At 43.3% G+C, this 17,954-nt stretch overlaps 1 protein-coding gene across 1 annotated transcript in view; it reads right to left on the bottom strand.

Moving 5' to 3' along the window:
- Positions 1–2,435: 2,435 nt before the first annotated feature.
- Positions 2,436–17,954, bottom strand: part of MMP2 (matrix metallopeptidase 2) — a 30,523-nt gene continuing 15,004 nt past the window's right edge. Inside the window, exons 6-13 of the mRNA XM_081870217.1 lie at positions 17,266–17,439; positions 16,591–16,764; positions 14,190–14,345; positions 13,248–13,377; positions 10,439–10,575; positions 6,877–7,036; positions 5,949–6,058; positions 2,436–4,446 (exon numbers count right to left, since the gene is read on the bottom strand). Coding sequence (XP_081726343.1) covers positions 4,343–4,446; positions 5,949–6,058; positions 6,877–7,036; positions 10,439–10,575; positions 13,248–13,377; positions 14,190–14,345; positions 16,591–16,764; positions 17,266–17,439 — 1,145 coding nt within the window. The 3' untranslated portion in view covers positions 2,436–4,342. The remainder of the gene's footprint in view (positions 4,447–5,948; positions 6,059–6,876; positions 7,037–10,438; positions 10,576–13,247; positions 13,378–14,189; positions 14,346–16,590; positions 16,765–17,265; positions 17,440–17,954) is intronic.

Here is a 17,954-nt window from a genome sequence, read left to right on the forward strand (position 1 = left end):
AACTCCCATAATTCTCTGACCACTAGTCATGAAATGATGTCCAGGGCTGATGAGGGATGGATTCCAACATTTCAAGAGCCCCAGGTTTCTTACCCCACCCCATTCATAAACGAGAGCAGTTAAACTCACTAAACACCCATTGCATCTTGACTAATGCCATTTCAAAGATGTCTGACCTTAGAAAGGCTGCCCTGAATTTCCTGCCATTCAGAGGTAGCTGGCAAGTGTCTATCAAGTCAGAGGCAAGCCCAACAATGCAGAGGAAGCGCACCCGTGGCCCTCCGGATATCACTGGACAACAAATTCCACCATTTTCGGCCTTTGGCCAGGCAGGGGGCATAGCTTCCTCATCCTTGCAATAGCTCTTCCAGGTAAAAAGGAAAGTGAAGGCAAAAAGGAAACTGAGCAGTTCCTTGATCTCTAGACTGTTAAGTGGAATCATGCCTACATAGTTACCTTTGTACATACATTTATGCCAGACAATAGGGCAGCTGGGACTAAGCACAGGCAAGGGGCAGTGGTAGTAACAGAGGCCTACCTAGGGGTTAGCCAAATCGGTCCCTGCCAAGGGTGTAGGTCTGGGTGCGGGTATGCAAAAATCACCGCAGAAATCTGTCTCCAGTTATCTGCGTAAAGGCCATGAGTTTAAACAAGAGCTGGCAGCTAAGCGGTAGGAGAAATGGCAAGGCAGTATGAAGACTACAGTGCGTGTTTGTGTGGTGATGCACCACTGCTGTCATGGTGGGATCATGCACAAGAGAAAGGCTTGTGATTTTTTATCACCTTTCCTCCTTGCCTCACCCTCACTCCAGACACTTTGTGAGTACTTGAGTCGGGTAAAATGTAGTAATTTCTAATGTTGCTTTTGCAGTAAAGTGACTTTTTCAGGGTGTGCATGTGTTACAGCTCCTTGCTAAGGGTGTAAGGGATGCCTCTGCGTAGGGTACATGCTTGGAATGTTCCCTGGGTCTCCATCTCTGTATTACGAAGTGATGCTGGAAACAGCTGTATGCTCACAACCAACATTTCACAGTGATTTAGCACCAGAGACCTCCCCCTTAGTTAACTTTCCAATTTGTTCTCTGCCCCCCCCCCCACTCTCCCTCCTGTTGGCTACACTCCTCATTTCTAATATCCTTTTGGCTGTGTCTTCCATCCCATCTCTTAAAGGAGCCTTACCCTCACCAATCCTGGCGCCTCTCCAATTAAAAGACTTAGTGATAAAAGAGACCTCCGCCTGAGATTCTGGAGGGCTGCTGCCAGCTTATGTAGACACTTTTGAGGCTTAAAGGGTGACTATGGTACAGTGGTACCTTAGGTTACAGACACTTCAGATTACAGACACTTCAGGTTACAGACTCCGCTTAGCCAGAAATAGTACCTCGGGTTAAGAACTTTGCTTCAGGATGAGAACAGAAATTGTGCAGTGGCAGCATGGCAGGCCCCATTAGCTAAAGTGGTACATCAGGTTAAGAACAGTTTCAGGTTAAGAACAGACCTCCAGGATGAATTGAGTTCTTAACTCGAGGTACCACTGTATAACCTGATGCAGTTAGTCACAGTTTCAGTGTCTGACATGGCACAGCCCAGGTGTGATGGCCTGGGATTCAGACTCAGAGGCTGAGCCTGAGGAATTCCAGCCTGCACAGGAGTCCCCGCCTCCAGAACCAGCTGAGCCGGGGCTGGGGCTTGAGCCTGAAGCATCCTCACCTGTGCTGGATCCTCAGGGGCAGGCACCAGCTGAGTCTCCTCTGGCCCCATAGGTGATGGAGGGCCCATTGCCTGAAGATGCTCCACTCTCAGCCCCATCAGGGGAAGAGGAGCTTGCCTCTGGGTCCGGTAACCCTCCAGCCTCTCCTGAGCTCCAGAGGCTCAGGGCGGAGAGGTGGAGGGAACTAAGTTCCTGCAGGAGGAGTGCTCGCCTCCAGGCCAGGGGAGGCGAGTCACCTGTGGACCAGGGCCGCCCTATGCCTTGGGGCAGATAAAAGCCAGTCAGCCCTAGTCCCAGGTTGCGGGAGCAACGTTGTTGCTAGCCTGTTCCTGCCTGCACCCTGTCCTGCTCTTCTGCCAGAGTTCCTGACCCCACCTGACTCCCTGCCTTGGACCCAGCTACAGCCTGGACGGACAGCCTCCATACCGCACCATCGATTTCAGACGGGACTCGGACCTCACCTCTCAGTAGCCCCCAGGACCAGCACACCAGGCAGAGGCAGAGCTAGCTGCTCTGGCGAGCGGTGAGCATCCCAGTGGGGCAGGGCAGTGATGTCACCCACCCTCAGGGATGAACTGTGGGGCGGGGCACACCCAGCGCACCCCCTTCCTCTCCCAGTGAGCCCAGGCACAGTTTTACCACCTTCCTGAGAATCGGGCAAGTTAATAAGCTATCCAGATTCCCCCAAAATACAAATCAGTTCAGAAATTGACCACACGTGAACTGGAACTGTTATTTTCTTTTATTTATTTATACCACTGAACATTTCATGTATGCAGACTTACTTTCCCTTTTTTAAAAAATCTTTCTGTATGAACATAAAATATTCCATCAGGTTGTACAGTGAACACTTGGCGTCACCCAATGCTTTAAATCTAACAAGGGAGGAGCAGGGGAGTGATGGAGGCTGCATTCACACCACAATTTATTCCACTTTTCCTTACTGTTAATTTCTGCATTATATTTAAGCCTTCACATAACATAAATGCTACTTCTGGAAATACAGCAGAATATTGTGCAACTTTCTTGTTATTTGCAAACATTTTGTTTTCCTTGAAGCAAATTGCTAAACTTGAATATATCGCTATATTTCTTTAGGTGGCTTTCTGTGTCACGTGAAAGCCGAAATATAATGTGGAAATTAACAGCTGGGGAAATGGAATGGACTGCTGTGTGAATGAAGCCAAAGAGAAGAGGAATCACCTTGATATAACCGTATAAAAAGAAAGGGAGGGGGAGGTTGTAATAGGAAAGAAAGTGCAAGAAGCAGTTTGCTAATTTAAGGTAAAGCCATTCCAGTAAAAAGTACTTTAAAACAATACATTTCATACAAGTTTGTCCCTGTTAATCCCATCCTGTTGCAACCAATTCCTAGGCATCCCGTGCCCCTTTGGTCAGTCTTTCCACTTTGGTGTGTGAAGAAATGCGAATGTAAAGAAAAAATGTCGTTTTCCAGGGAATGACAAGAATAGAAGTATTCATAGATAGTGAGCATAATTTGGATGCAACATTAGTCCTAACCCAGAGTTGACCTGTTGAAATTAATGGTCATGACTAACTTAGGTACATCTATTTTAATGGGTCAACTCTGAGTAGAAAGAATATTGCATACAACTCTTTGGCAAACGTGAACTGAAGCTGGGTTTAAAAACAAAACAGAAAACACACATTAAAGCTCAGAAAGGACATGTGTCAACATTTTTATTCTGAAATCCAAGTTATAGTTTTGAGGGCCCCTCTTGGTGGATATTTGGGCACTGATATGTTTTAAATGGCAAACAACCATTTCAAGTACTCGAGTATTTTGAGTATTTTCTTTTGGGGGGATGGAGCTGGATTTTGAAAGACAGTACAATTTTACTTTGGCTCCAGTAGTGTACATTACTATGGCCTCACCAAGACCTGTTGAAATCCATTGACTATCAAGTGACTAAGAACTAAGTTACATAATCAGCAGTTCTATGTGAAGTATCTGTTGCCAGATGGCACCACTTCAGACTGCAGCTGTGAGATCAAGTGTTTGAATGTTCTCCCATATACATAAACAAACCTCCATGCACTTGGAAAACTAGCATGTCAGGAAGAATGTTTGACCCTAGCTTTCTCATTGCAATGCTAGCTTTCAATGTACAGCGGGACTTATTTATTTATATGCAGGCACATTCAAACATCTGATCTCTGCTCAGGTGAGAATTCCTTCAGAGTTTGCTGTTCTGTCCTTAGCACCAATCTGCACACACAGAAAAATGTAGCAAGTGTTTCAGGCTACATAAGTAAACATAACTTGCTGCATGCCAAAAAGTTGCAAAAGTCTTAAATTAATGAATGAAGAGAGGAAGAAACAAAGACCTACTGTGCCCCGATTCTATATGCATCTACTTAAAAGGAAATTCCATGCATTTTATGGAACTTGCTTCTAAGTACATATGCTTAAACAGAATGATTTCATAATAATAAAACAAAGTTTTGTCAAATAGTGGTACTTGGTGACTTGGTGCCAGTACCAGACTGGCCCATGAATTAGCATACAGATCTATCTCTAATTGCAGGTAAGACATAAGACTTTTACAAAACAAAAAACAAAAAAGTGTAGATTTTGCTGTAGTTGACATTATTAAGACGACATGCTGCTTAGCAACCCAGCCAATCAGATTTCACATTGCCAACTTTAACAATCTTTAGACTCTGGTCTTCCATTTTGAGATAATACCAGTCCTTGAAGAAATAGCTGTGGCCTGTAAAGAAGAAGTAAGTGTTTTCAATTCATTGTCATGTAAAACAAACTTATGGGACTCACAAAAACCATAGCAAAGCAAGGAAAGGGGTTCAACTCAATGATTCTGAAGTTGGCTGGAGGCTTTTGAACTTTGTTCGGTCTAGAACAACTATTATGACTAGTTAACCCCGGGGCTTTCAAGCTATGTGATATCCAGTTACACCAGTGGTTTCCAAAATGAGTGGTACTGTCCCCTGGGGAGCAGTGAGATTGCCTAGGAGACTGCTAAGAGGCAAGTGGGTGGCTGGGGTGTGGCAACGGAGGTGTAAAGAATTATCAGACCTTGAAAAGCTGGTATCGCTGGATCACATTCATCTATTTTGTTGAATGAATTAAGCTAAATAGCTTTAACTGTATTTTGAACAAACATGCAATTAATTGTTACTGTTTTGAAATTTATTGTGTTATTATCTTCGTTAGTGGGCCATGCAAACTGAATACAGCGGTAACTCGGGTTACATATGCTTCAGGTTACAGACTCCACTGTAACCCAGAAATGGTATCTCGGGTTAAGAACTTTGCTTCAGAATGAGAACAGAAATTCTGCTCTGGCAGTGCAGCGACAGTGGGCGGCCCTATTAGCTGAAGTGGTGCTTCAGGTTAAGAACAGTTTCAGGTTAAGAACAGACCTCCAGAACGAATTAAGTTCTTAATCCGAGGTACCACTGTAATGCTTTTTATAGGGTAGGGAGCACAGGATATGAGTTTACGGAACCAATGGCACGGTGGCCCAAACCACTGTGTTTGGAAACCAATGAGTTACACCTTGTGGGGTTAGGAAAACCCCTCCCCCAATAATAATAATTAAGAAAAATCATTATTAAGCTGCTTCAGAAGTACAAACATAAGCCACATAAAATATGCTTTGTGGGAATTGTGATTCTATGGGGATGCTGAGAATTTCTATTTGAGAATTTACTTGCAGCAATATATATATATATATATATATATATATATATATATATATATATATATATATGGTTTTAAGTTACCATTTTATTTTATTTTTTTATTTTAAAGGAGAAAATTGATATAAATTGAACCAGAGTCTAATCTTTCTTCCCTCCCACCCCCATGAAAGGTCTTTAGTTATTCAGGAGATTCAGTTCAAGGGGAGTCTTGGTTGCCGGCACAGCAATGAATGCAGCAGTTCTTAACCACAATCTGTGCTGCATTAAAAGTGGTTTTGATTACTCTGCTGGAGATGAGTTATTTAGACAGCCCGGAAAAGTTCAGGAAAGGTCAGGCTTCCTAAATTTCCTTGCAGCAGTGGGACGTTTTAATTGAAGAGAAAAGCTGTTCTGCGGCTGCAGACGGCACGCCAAGCCATCAGCCGATTTGGTGACCACCTCCAAAGGGAATGTCTCTGAGGATTCATGCAGCAGACTGGAGCAATCGACCTCAGAAGCAACAACAGCAGCAGCAACAGCAACTGACACTAGGAACAAGATGGCAACTTACCACTTCCGCTCACGTCAAACACAGCATCTAGGTTGTCTGGAACACCATTCCAAGCATCCGCAATTAATTTAGGGAAGCCAGGGTCCATTTTCTTCTTTACTTCATTGTACCTGTGAAATATTAAATATTAGCAGAGTTTTGCGATAGTTATACCAAATACCTAATGGCACAAGCTGCTGTCTTCCACGAAGCCCATCTGTATCACCGCTGCTCAGAAGAAACTATAATGGCCTAGATCAGGGGTAGCCCAATAGGTGCCTTCTAGAAGTTGTTGAATTAGAGTTCCCTTCATCCCTGGTTACTGGCCATGCTGGTCAAGGCTGATGGGAGCTGGAGTCCAGCAACAGGTAGCATATACCACATCAGCTAGCCCCGAGCTAGATGATGCAATGGTCTGTCCCACTAGCAGGCAGCTTCATATGAGCCTGTAGTAACACTGAAGAAAGCCTGGGAAAAGGTTTCTGCCTGAGAAGAAGCTTGAGGACTGCAATCTTAGGGGGCAGCCCATTAATTTTAATAGAATACATATCCAGGTTCTATGCCATTTGGGGTTGATTGGGGAGAAGGAAATAAAAGTGTTTCATTTTCCTCCATATGGTTTAGTTTATATTTATTTATCTTTTCTCTAAGCCACTGTCAACAGAGAGCCATGGATCAGCCTAAATCCCCATCTTGTCTTGTTGTGTGCATCATGGGAACTCAGTTTTGCTCTGTTGAGGCACAGATCCCCAACTTCTACATGTGATTTGGGATTCATTCAAAGCAACTGTATATCCCTAATCTAAATTGCTTTTGACTCTCCTGCAACTGAGATGCTCTGGTCTCCGTCAAAGCAAAAGCAAAATGCCTTGAAATCTGAATCTTAGCAGGGAATAAGTGCCCAGCATTGTAGTGTCCAGCCACTGGTTGCCTGCTAAAAAGGTATTACCTCCAAAATTTGTCCCCCGCAAAAATGTAGGTCTTCTTGTTTTTGCTCCAACTAAAAGCTGCATTGACACGTTGCACATCAGGAGGTAAACCCAGACTGGTGAGTCTCTTTGGATAACCTCTTTCCAAGTTGTAGCCTGAATAAACCCAGTATTCATTTCCTGTGAAAACAAAAGCATCAAGTTTAATAATGATCTCACTTACAAATGAGGTTAGCGGGAAGGGAAAAGGGTTACCTCGATCTGAGCTGCTCAGATTTCCTCACAGTTTAGCTAAAGGGGGAATGGGTAGAGAGGAGCCAAAAGTTCATTTCAGAACTTTTCCAGCTCAAAAGTTGGGGCTCGGGGGTGCTTCTGTTTTGTGAATGGGATACACAGTTGCATCCTGGCAAATTTAGGTTTTGCAACTGAAATGGATTTGGCATTTTGATGCAGCTAACCTGCTTCCAGAAAAGCTGAACTTTGTCCGGTAACGAAAACAATGGGGGATATTCACTGGAAAGTATGGGGTAACAATTGCTTCCAGAAAAGCTGAACTTTGTCCGGTAAGGAAAACAATGGGGGATATTCACTGGAAAGTATGGGGTAACAATTGTTAAACAATTGCTTAACATAATGCCATATAACTTCCCTTCAAACTTTGTGCAAAGGAAGCAAGATGAATTCACAACAGAACACTCACCTGGAAGCAACCATAGTTTGTGTACCAGAAAGACAAATTAACAGAGCAACCCATTTTTTTAAAAAAAATCCAATGTACAGTGGTACCTCAGGTTACATACGCTTCAGGTTACAGACTCCACTAACCCAGATATAGTGCTTCAGGTTAAGAACTTTGCTTCAGGATGAGAACAGAAATCATGCTCTGGCTGCACGGCGGCAGCAGGAGACCCCATTAGCTAAAGTGGTGCTCCAGGTTAAGAACAGTTTCATGTTAAGTACAGACCTCCGTAACGAATTAAGTACTTAACCTGAGGTACCACTGTAATTTTCACCAGATTAAGTTGTCCCTATCCCAAACTCTTTTCAGTTGTAATTTCACTTACACTACCCTTTTTGCTGGCTAATATCCATTGGGCTGCTAGCTCACAGGACCAAGCCGAAAGGGGTTTGGAATAGATGTCTCTCCTTGCTCTGTCCTGTCCCTGCCATGCTGCTGCCACACCCCTGGAATGGCACTTTGGGGGGATTTACACTGCTGTAAATTCCGCTGGCTGAAGTTGAGCCAGGTGAGGGATTTGCACCAGCATATCTCTGGCTCAGCTGAGGTAAGGGAATTACACCAGTTAAAGGCAGATTTGGGGCAGCGCTACAGGTTCTGCCACACTGGGCACCAAGCCTAAGGGGGTGCTGTGGGGCGTCACAACTGTGATGTAGTGAATTGAGCAGAATGGAAGGCGAGACGCATGGGGAGGGCACTGAATTCTGGCCTTGCACAGGGCGCTGCTGAAATCTGAAAGACCCAAGTCTGCCCCTGTGCCAGTATAGCTTTGGCTGAGCTGGGAAAGCTCAAGACTAGCCAAATCCAAACCCTCTCAGCCTGGTGGATCTTGAGTTTGAGTGGTGCTGTTAGCGAAGTCCTCTCCTTGAGAGTGAGCCACATTGACTCTGACCTTTTGTCACCCTCCAAGAAGAGATGGAGAGGCTTTTGTAATATATGTGGCGGTGACCTAGTGAGCAACAGGGAAAAAGCGTTTCTTTAGAAAAGTTGGAACTGAGCATGCTTGAGGCCTGCACTTTTAGGAGTGGTTCAGAGATGGATCCCACACTGCAAATGGTATAAACAGAAACCAAGAACTCAAACCCATTATTGTTTCATCTTACTGGTATAGCCTACATACTTTATAGCTTCCATGTGCCCAAGCAACTAGAATGTTTATGCATGCACATTCTTTTTAAAGAAAAAGAAGTCATCTTATTAGTTTTAGGTTAGCCTGTACATTATTTTAAATCGGGCAAAGGCCCACAACATGACTCTTACTCACTTGAGATGGGAACTGGGGGTGTTTTTGTTTGATAACATTTGGAACACAGAGATTTGCTTGCTGACCTCTTAGCGATTTGCCAGTTTGCATTGTTTTGGATTTTTCCATATAGTGAGCTAACTACGGTAAATTTCTTCGGCAAACAGTATTTAAAACCCTACTTCACCCTACGGTCCCACAGGGGGAGTGGGGATGTAATGCTTGGACACAGACAAATGAGGTGTTTTGGCTACATCCAGTTTATCATGGAATTCAAACTCAGCGGCCCTTCAGCCATGTGGAATTCATTATAAGACTTCCCCCTTCCCTTTAAAGAAATTGTTGAGCAGCATCTAGCCATAGGTTTTTCCTCCCTTTTTTCCCTTTAGCATGCCTGGAGATGTTTAGTCATGTTGCAATGGATAACAACACACTTTTCTTTTTTGCTGGCTCAGTTATTCAAAACATTGACAACAACCTCCCAGCTCCACTAGGTCAGCCAGCACAACTGCAGCTGATATCAATAGGCACACACATAAATGGTCAACAGGAAATGCAATCTCTCCCTCGCTTTCATTGCCCCATGAGACCACATTCACTCCATATATTTAAAAGCACTATAACACCACTTTAAACAGTCATGGCTTCCCCCAGAGAATCCTGGGAGCTGAGATTTCTTAATGGTGCTGAGCGTCTCCCAGAGCTACAGTTCCTGGTGGTTTATTTTATTCATTTCTTAAAATTTATGCACTGTTTGATGTTTTTTAAAAAGGAAAACCTTCAAAGTGATTTACAAAAAGATAAAATAATAAAATCAAGAAAAAATTACAATACTTTGAAACAAACAAACCCGAAACCAAATGAAAAACAAAAACAGAACACAATAGGTTTAATAGTCAATTCCTCTTCACAGGAAGTGGCCTGTTGGTCTGTCCCAGAACTCTGGGGTCCTTTTCACATTATCCTAACAGCAAGCTGGGAGTTGCTGCTGCAAATTATGAAAAGCCCAAATCACAGGTCCAGCCCTACCATTAGGTAGAAGGAAGTTGCTGCCACAACCAGCTGATTTGTGAGTCACAAAAGGGCATGCAGTGCTTTTATATTTAATTTATTATCGCTGTATTTTTTACTTTCAGATAGAAGCACTTTGCTATAGAAGAAGAAGAAGAAGAAGAAGAAGAAGAAGAAGAGGAAGAAGAAGAGGAAGTAAACAACCAGCAGTCATAGCAAAGGGCAGAGGAAGTTCCAGCACAGGACTATAATGGGTTAAACGGTTAAAGCTCCCTTTCCCACCACCAGGATTCTGATCTGTTATTAATTTTTTAAAGGTCTTTCATGCATTTCTTGATGGCATGAATTGTGTTGCATCATGACTTTCCCCCTATAAGTCAGGGATAGCCCTCCAGATGTTGCCTAACTACATGTCCCATCAGCCCAAGCCTGCTTTGCCACTGGCCAGGGATGATGGGAGTTGCAACAACTGGCCCCAAGCTAGCTATCCTGAGTTTATCATTTAAGAAGGTGGTCTACAGAATAAAATGATACTGAATGTAATACTTCTGCAAACTGTGCTTACTGTACATCTTCCAGCCAAGCCTACCTGAAAAAAAGACTGATTTCTCTTCTTGAGGGGCCTCGTAGACAGCATCAATTTTTTCTGGGAGCTCTGGCCAGAATGTAGCAATCAGCAAAGGACCACTTGGCCTGTTTCGTTGGTTTGCCGTCCTCCAGATGAATCTAGGCAGAAAAATCACAGTGAGTTTACAAAGGGCTGATTCATTGGCACATCTGTTTCTCATCACTGCTGGCAAAGGTGTGTGTGTGTGTGTGTACACACACACACACAATCCATCAGCAACACAAACATATAATGATTAGGATTTTTTTTAACAAAAATGTATCAAAGGTTGGTGAGCCTTCCTTTCTTTGGGAGGCATTTTTGTCCCATAGACACCTTAATGCACCGCACACAGCCGTTGATGGTTTATAACAAGTTCTCTAGCACTTACATTAATTCTTACCGCAGAACAGAAAAAAAGAATGTATTTGGTGCTTCAATTATCCCAGCAAATAAACCCATTTACAAGGCACTTAAACCCTTTCAACCATCCCCGTCGCTGCACATTGAACAGATGGATACGCATTTGGCAAATGCCAACATTTGTATTGGGTGCATTACTCTGGATGATTATGATTGTAGCAACCAAAAAGATCAAATCTAATGATCATCTATCAAACAGCTTGGCTGTAAATGAAGCCTGGAGCATTAAAACCGCTCATCAGAGGAATAAAGCGGGTAATTTAGGAGCTGTTTTATGTATAAGGCAGTGCCTCCTTCCGATTTATGAGCATTAAAAAACTGCAGTTTGATTTCGGCAGCTGCGGTTGATTGTGTGTGTGGAAAGGGAGTGGAGAAGCACAAGATGTTAACAAAAGCACCATTGTGATTCTCTCTCTGCCCCCCCCCCCAACTTTGCTTGATAAGCAGTTCATTTTATTCAAAGGACACACACACAAAATGGCCTTGTACCAGCTGGCCATTTTAGTAGGCAACAGGTTTGCTGAACCCTTCCCCAAAAGATGAGGCTGCAATTTTCTGAACGTCAAGAAAATTCCTTGCTTGTATTAGAACCTTGTCTACCAGCATTATCCAGCTTTGCATTTGTGGAATGGAGGCTGGATTTCAGCAGGAGTGAAAAAGAACAGTCATGATTTGTAACTGGAACATGGACTTAGGTGGCCTTCCCAGCACAATTTATGTGCAAAATGTGGTCTTCTTTGCACAGTTAATATTACAGCCACATGGGCAGAAGTAATCACATAGGACCTTTCCACGGTTTGTCACTTGGACAGAACAGAAGCTGTTGAACATCCTGTGCCAATAGACCCATCTAGACCATCCTGGTGTTCATGAGCATACCAAGATGCATGAGATACTATCATAGGTCAGTGGTCACATGTTATCACAGGGGAAGCAAATTTTGGGTGTACCCAGTGTTCTCCATTCACTACTGCAAGGGCTTTTGTGCTAGTGGGTGGGTTAATTTTAATGTTCAACAGTAGATGAAACCCAGACAACAGCTGCACTGGCAGAAACTCATTGCACAAGAGATGGTGCCATCTGTTGTGCAACAAAGTTACCAGCAATCTGCTCAAGCAGTCTCTTGCACTGCAAGACATTTCACCAGTACAACAAGTATACCATGAAGTGAATACAGCTCTATAAGTTTTTCCATTGACAGAGCAGAAAAGTTACCTTAGATATTATTCCATCTAAGGTTCCATATTTTGTTCAAAGGAAGGGGGGAAGCTGACACCAGTGAGCTAATCTCACAAGCAACTAATTTACTGAATGCCTTGTTTTAAGAGGAGATGGCAATTTGTTACCCTCAATATATTGCTGGACTCCAGCTCCAAACAACCCCTGTTAGCATGACCAATGGTCAGGGAGGATGGGAGCTGCAGTTCATAAACTTCTGCTGGGCCACAGGATCCCAGTCCCTGATCTCAGGTATGGAACAATTCTGTCTCTCTGCAGTGGAGGGAGGGATGAGACAAGATAACAGTGCCTTTCTTTTTCAAGCCAGAGTTAGCAAGTTAGAAAGGGCCATTTTAGTACTTCAGGAAAATCCAAGAGAATTCCAGCTGAAAAATTCAACAGGGGAGAGATTTCTGGGCATGCAGCCGGCACCAACAACTATTAAGTGGCTTGGATTTTGAAAGCTCCTTTTCCTGAGCATGCCCCGATGGGTTATTTGGTTTAAGTCAAAGCATCCAAGCCTCTCATGTTTCTGCGCTGCACATAACTGGGTCAGCTTCCAAAACTGTTGGAACAAATCTGGTCATTTTAAAAATGTACACAGTTCTTGTATGTCTGGAACAATGCAATATCCACTGACATTTTCGTCCTTGCCAGTTTTGTAACATTGGAACTGGGGTTTTCCTTCTCTTGGCAGTACTGCTGACAATACTTTTAACATGTTTATTGCCATAGCAAAACAAGAGCTAGTCTAAGTAGAGAATTAAAGGGAGAGACAGGAAGTCCCAGATATGGCAAACATGTCAACTTCAGTTTATCTCCAAGAGTCCCTTCCTTCAATGAATGTAGCTCAACAAATGCTGCTCCTCTTCTTCATTTATTTATCTATACCACTTGACTCAAGGCATCATCCAGACTGACCCCGCAGAACCCCAAAACATGAATAACACTTGATCATAGGCCCAGCATGAGTTTGACCAAACTGCAGGAGGCAGTGGAAGACAGGAGGGCCTGGCGTGCTCTGGTCCATGGGGTCACAAAGAGTCGGACACGACTAAATAACTAAACAACAACAACATAGGCCCTCGGCTTCTGCTTTCGCTTTGGTACAAGATAGCTTGAGTAAAACAGGCTATTTCCTCCCACCTACCGGTCTTTGAAGTAGAAGATTTCCCCTCTGAGTTGAGCAACAGCATCAAATACAATGTCTTGGTTGCATAGCTCAGGGGTGACTGGCCCAAGTGTTGGACTTGGGCCTGGACCAACATCAGTAGAGCCCCCTGCAAATAAAGGGAAGGTTGATAATGGAATGAGGTCTTTATGTGATTATTCCTTTTTTTAAAAAAAGAGAAGTCAACAAGAGGACAACAACACAATTTCATTTCCAAATTTATTTCTGGTGAAAGTAAAATGTAGTGCCTGAGGATCAGGGCAACAAATAGAGGTGGATGGAAAGGGGTGACCATTTGAAGCATGAGGCAAAGGACGAATGACTACTCCCTTGCTCCATAGATAGAAGCTGACCAGACTTGCAGATGTATCTTATGTTAGCATTGGAAATGGGGCGGCATGATCCAGTGGTAAAAAGAAGGGCTGCAGCTTAGTTACAGAGCATCTTCTTTGCATTTAGAAAGCTCCAGGTTCAACTCCCAGAACCTCCAGGTAGGGCTTGGATTGTTCCCTGTCTGAAACCCTGGAGAGCTGCTACCAATCAGTATTAGATGGACCAAAGGTATGACTCAGTATAAGGCAACTTCTTGTGTCCCTGGGTTCATATGCCCATTGCAACTTAGAGCCTATGGGCCCCAGGGCAGAATGAAAGGCACACAGATCTGTCCTCCAGCACCTTGTCCCTGCTTCTTGCCCCTCAACATTCTCTGCCCAAGGAGTCTGCCTCACTCAGCCTAATGGTAGGGCCAACCCTGTGGCAAGGGATATTCAGTCTTATTTAAACACTATCTGTAGCAGCCTGGCTGGCAGAATACCTGAGATGTCTCAGGGGGTTTTGTATCAGCTAAGCTTCTTTGGACAGTATGTGTTCTGCTATAGGCCAAAATGTAGTACATGTGTTTTGGACAAGTGGAAACATTACCATAAAGTTCCTGGATTCCCGTGATGTCATCCTGGGAAAGCCGGAAGTTCTTGGTGTAGGTATAGATGGGGGCCATGAGTGCTCCAGGATCTTCAGAATGCTCTAGTCCCATGGCATGACCAAATTCATGAGCAGCAACTAGGAAAAGGCTGTAGCCTGAAAGAAAAACAAACTGGGTTGGGGGCAGCTTGAACATAATGCTATCTATATATTTAATTGCAGAGCCAATTTGACTATTCCTCAAAAGCTCTGCTACTAGGGGCTGGAAGAGATCTGACTTCTGTGTACTGAAATCAGACATAGCCTAGCTGTGCTAGCAAAGCTTCTGAAGTGCTATGGAGTGTTTAAAAATATTCCAGGTGTTCAGCAGAGAAAGCCTGGGTACAGGTGACACTGCATTGTTGGCACAAAGGAAAAGAGGTAGCATTGCAGTTACAGTATCACTCAACTGTTATAGCTTCTTTTCAGAAATCTTTGAATGGGTGTGGAAAGCAGAGTGGGATTTTGTGGTGTGCTCTGGCCTCTGACATACACAAACAACTTAGGTCTTAAATATCTGAAGGACCACCTCCTTCTCTACATACGTTTTTGGTAGTAGCCCCTAAGCTGTGGAATTCCCTCCCCATGATGGTGCATCTGGTACCTTCATTGTGTATTTTGTGTCAGATGTTGAATATAAATCTCTTTACCATGGCCTTTGACAAATGTATATTTTGGGACCCACCCTATTTTCATGACTGAAAGTAGTTTTAACTGTTTTTAACATTGTATGTTGTAATTTTGCAAGGAATAATGAAGAAGAATGAGAACAGCAGCAGGAGCAGCAGCAGCAACAACAAGAAACATGTATAGGTTCACTCCACATTATCAGAATTACTGAAAAAGCAGGGTTCAATTTAATATGGAAATAACCACATGTGACCACAGTTGTGCTTGTAAACTTTGTTCTGGCCTTCAGTTGAATGCTTCCTATGTTCCTGTCTTCAGAAGTCATCACTTAGGAAATTTCATGAGACAACTCTTCTTCCTGTTGTGAAGGCAACTCATTTGTTTTATGTTTTGCTGTTTTGCAATCTATTCTACATAATATTCTAGGTCGTATTTCTGAGAAGTGCCTAAGTGAGATGTTTTGATTCACCAAGGACAAACGTAACCACAATCTGGACCTTTGATCTGTTTTGCAAGTTTCCCCCAAGACCAACATGTTTAAGAAAAGGGAGGGTTGTGTGCACAGCAAAATGGCTGCACCCAGCTGTAAAGCATGAAGGTATGTTGTATGTACAATAAAAGAGAAGAAAATGGTGCACAGTCACTTCCTGCACTGTTCTTGAAATAATTTTTATCTGCCGTTGTTGAGGTGCCACATTCAGAAGCTGCTCCAAGCAGCTATATGCTGTTAAAAGCAAGACTAAGGAGACGAAGGAATGCAGAACAACTCTCAGTATGCTTCATAAGTATGCCTCAATTTGCTTTTTTGCTCAGGTGACTGTTTTAAGATGCATATTTTTTTTTAGGATTTCCCTGGAATCATCCTAACCAAATCCACACAGGGACATAGTGGAATGTCCACAAACAGGGCTGGCTGAAGACATTTTGGCACCTGAGGTGAATCACAAAATGCCCCCCCCCCCGAATCATGCCAGGCATGTGTAGAGCCCAGGAGACCCCAGAGGGCAGCCCTGTTATTTCCTCCCTAGGGGTGGGAGGAGACCAGCAGTTTTGTTTCTCATTTTGCAACTTTTAAGTTCAGTTCTCCATATTTCCACCTTCGTTTCCACCACCATTTTATTCCAAATGTTTCCTAACACACACATTTGTGTGTAGTTTTGCCTAATATAGAATACATATCTTTGCAAAGTAATTTCCCCTAATATATTTTTGTATGTTATTTTCACAAAGATATGTATATATATGCACACTTTACCCCCTGCACTGGCATTTTTGTATACATTACATGATGGGAGAACCACAATGCAAAATTCAGAGAAGTGCAAATATTGAAGAATGACATTGATTCAATTTGTATATTGTTTGAGAAAGGGCAAGATATGTAGGTTCACCTTTAAATGCTAACTGTGTCAAATTTATCCCTATCCATGCTGAAACTAGAGTCATTGTGCATCCCCAATTCCTACTTTAGAGAACTGGAGCTAGTATGCATATATGACAGCCAGTGTGGTGTAGTAGTTAGGGAGTTAAACTAGAATCTGAAAGACCTTGGCCATGAAGCTCTCTGGGTGGCCTTGGGCCAGTCACAACTTCTTAGCCTACCTAATCTACCTCACAGGGTTATTGTGGGGATAATATGAAGAGAGGGAGATTCATGTATTGCTTTTTCTCCTTGGAGAAAAAGCGGGCTCTAAATCAAATAATAAATAATAAATATGAGGAAAAGAGCTACCTTGATCTGGACAAAATCCCCACTTGCGGTCTTCGTCATAGTTGCTAGTTGAGGAGCACCACATCTTCCCATCCTGACGCCCAGAGCTGGTACAGGACTCGTACTTATTCCCAAGGAATATGAAAGGAAAAACACAGGGTGCTCCTTCAGAGTTTCCACCAACCGTTGACATTGCTGCAGAAAAGAAGAAGCAAAAATAAGAGCTAATTTCTCCCTTTCCCATTCAGTCCCTTCATTATTTTGTGAATTCCCTCTGCCATTCTGTCTGTGCTCCTGGAATGCTAGTTTATTTCAGCTTTTGGTTCCTTCAGTTTATCCACATCTTATTTTTTGCAGTGTTGCCCCTGCAGAGGGACAACAGCAGGGAACAAGATGACTCTGGTTCTGCCCGTCATTGGCTCTCGCGCCCACTAATGGTCCCTGGGCCTTCTACCCCACCAGTCCCAAAGAGCACCTGCCACCACTGCCATATATCATCATCTGGCATGAAAAAGTAACAAGTGCTTCTTTCCATTTTAAGGATTAGGAGATTAAGAAACCTGAAAAGGTCCTCTCTCCAAAGAGAAGAAGAAGAAGAAGAATTTAAGAAGCATTAATACACAGCCACCAATGTCATAGGGGAGAGGTTGCTTTCATTGGCATAAATCTACCCATGCAATGGCAAAGCGACTCTACCTGTCTCTGGACAAAATCCAAATTTCTTATCTCGGTCATAATCTTCAGTGGTCCCACACCATCTGTATCCATCTGTTCTTCCTTCCGTGGTACAGCTATCATAGGTGCTGCCTTGAAATTTGAAGGGGAACTTGCACGGCTGCCCATCACCATTTCCACCCATTGTGAATAGCACTGCAGAAGAAGAAGGAAGACATTTCAAACATTTGGAAGATATCATTTGCGCTTTAATCCACTGCACATATGGCTACGCGGCCAGAGGTATAGTGGTCTGGAGTCAGTGATGAGGCCAAAACCTATTACTACTTCTGCAGTAGGGTCCCCATCTCCTAGAGCTGCCCAATCAGCACAAAAGGGGAGCTTTGCAGCCACTGAGAAGAAGTATTCTCACTCTTTGTTCTGATTGGACAAATACTGAGGATTGGCTCCTGGGGTCACTCTGGAGAAGGCACATAAGAACAACACCACAGGGTTATTCTGTCTGCTCCAAAGCTAAACATTTAAGAACACTGAAAACACAAGGTGCTTCTGTTTCACAAGGACAGTGCACAAGTTCTGTTACATACCATGGAACTTCAAGGAAAACACAACTCAAGTCACCCCAAAAGAAGATATTGGAGCACTCAAAAACATTTGTCCATGTACATGCACAGAAAATAGTAGATCTAGCTGAAAGGCAACACGTGGAG

This window comes from Podarcis erhardii (genome assembly GCF_964252035.2).
Source record: "Podarcis erhardii genome assembly, chromosome: 7".
Lineage (NCBI taxonomy): Eukaryota > Metazoa > Chordata > Lepidosauria > Squamata > Lacertidae > Podarcis > Podarcis erhardii.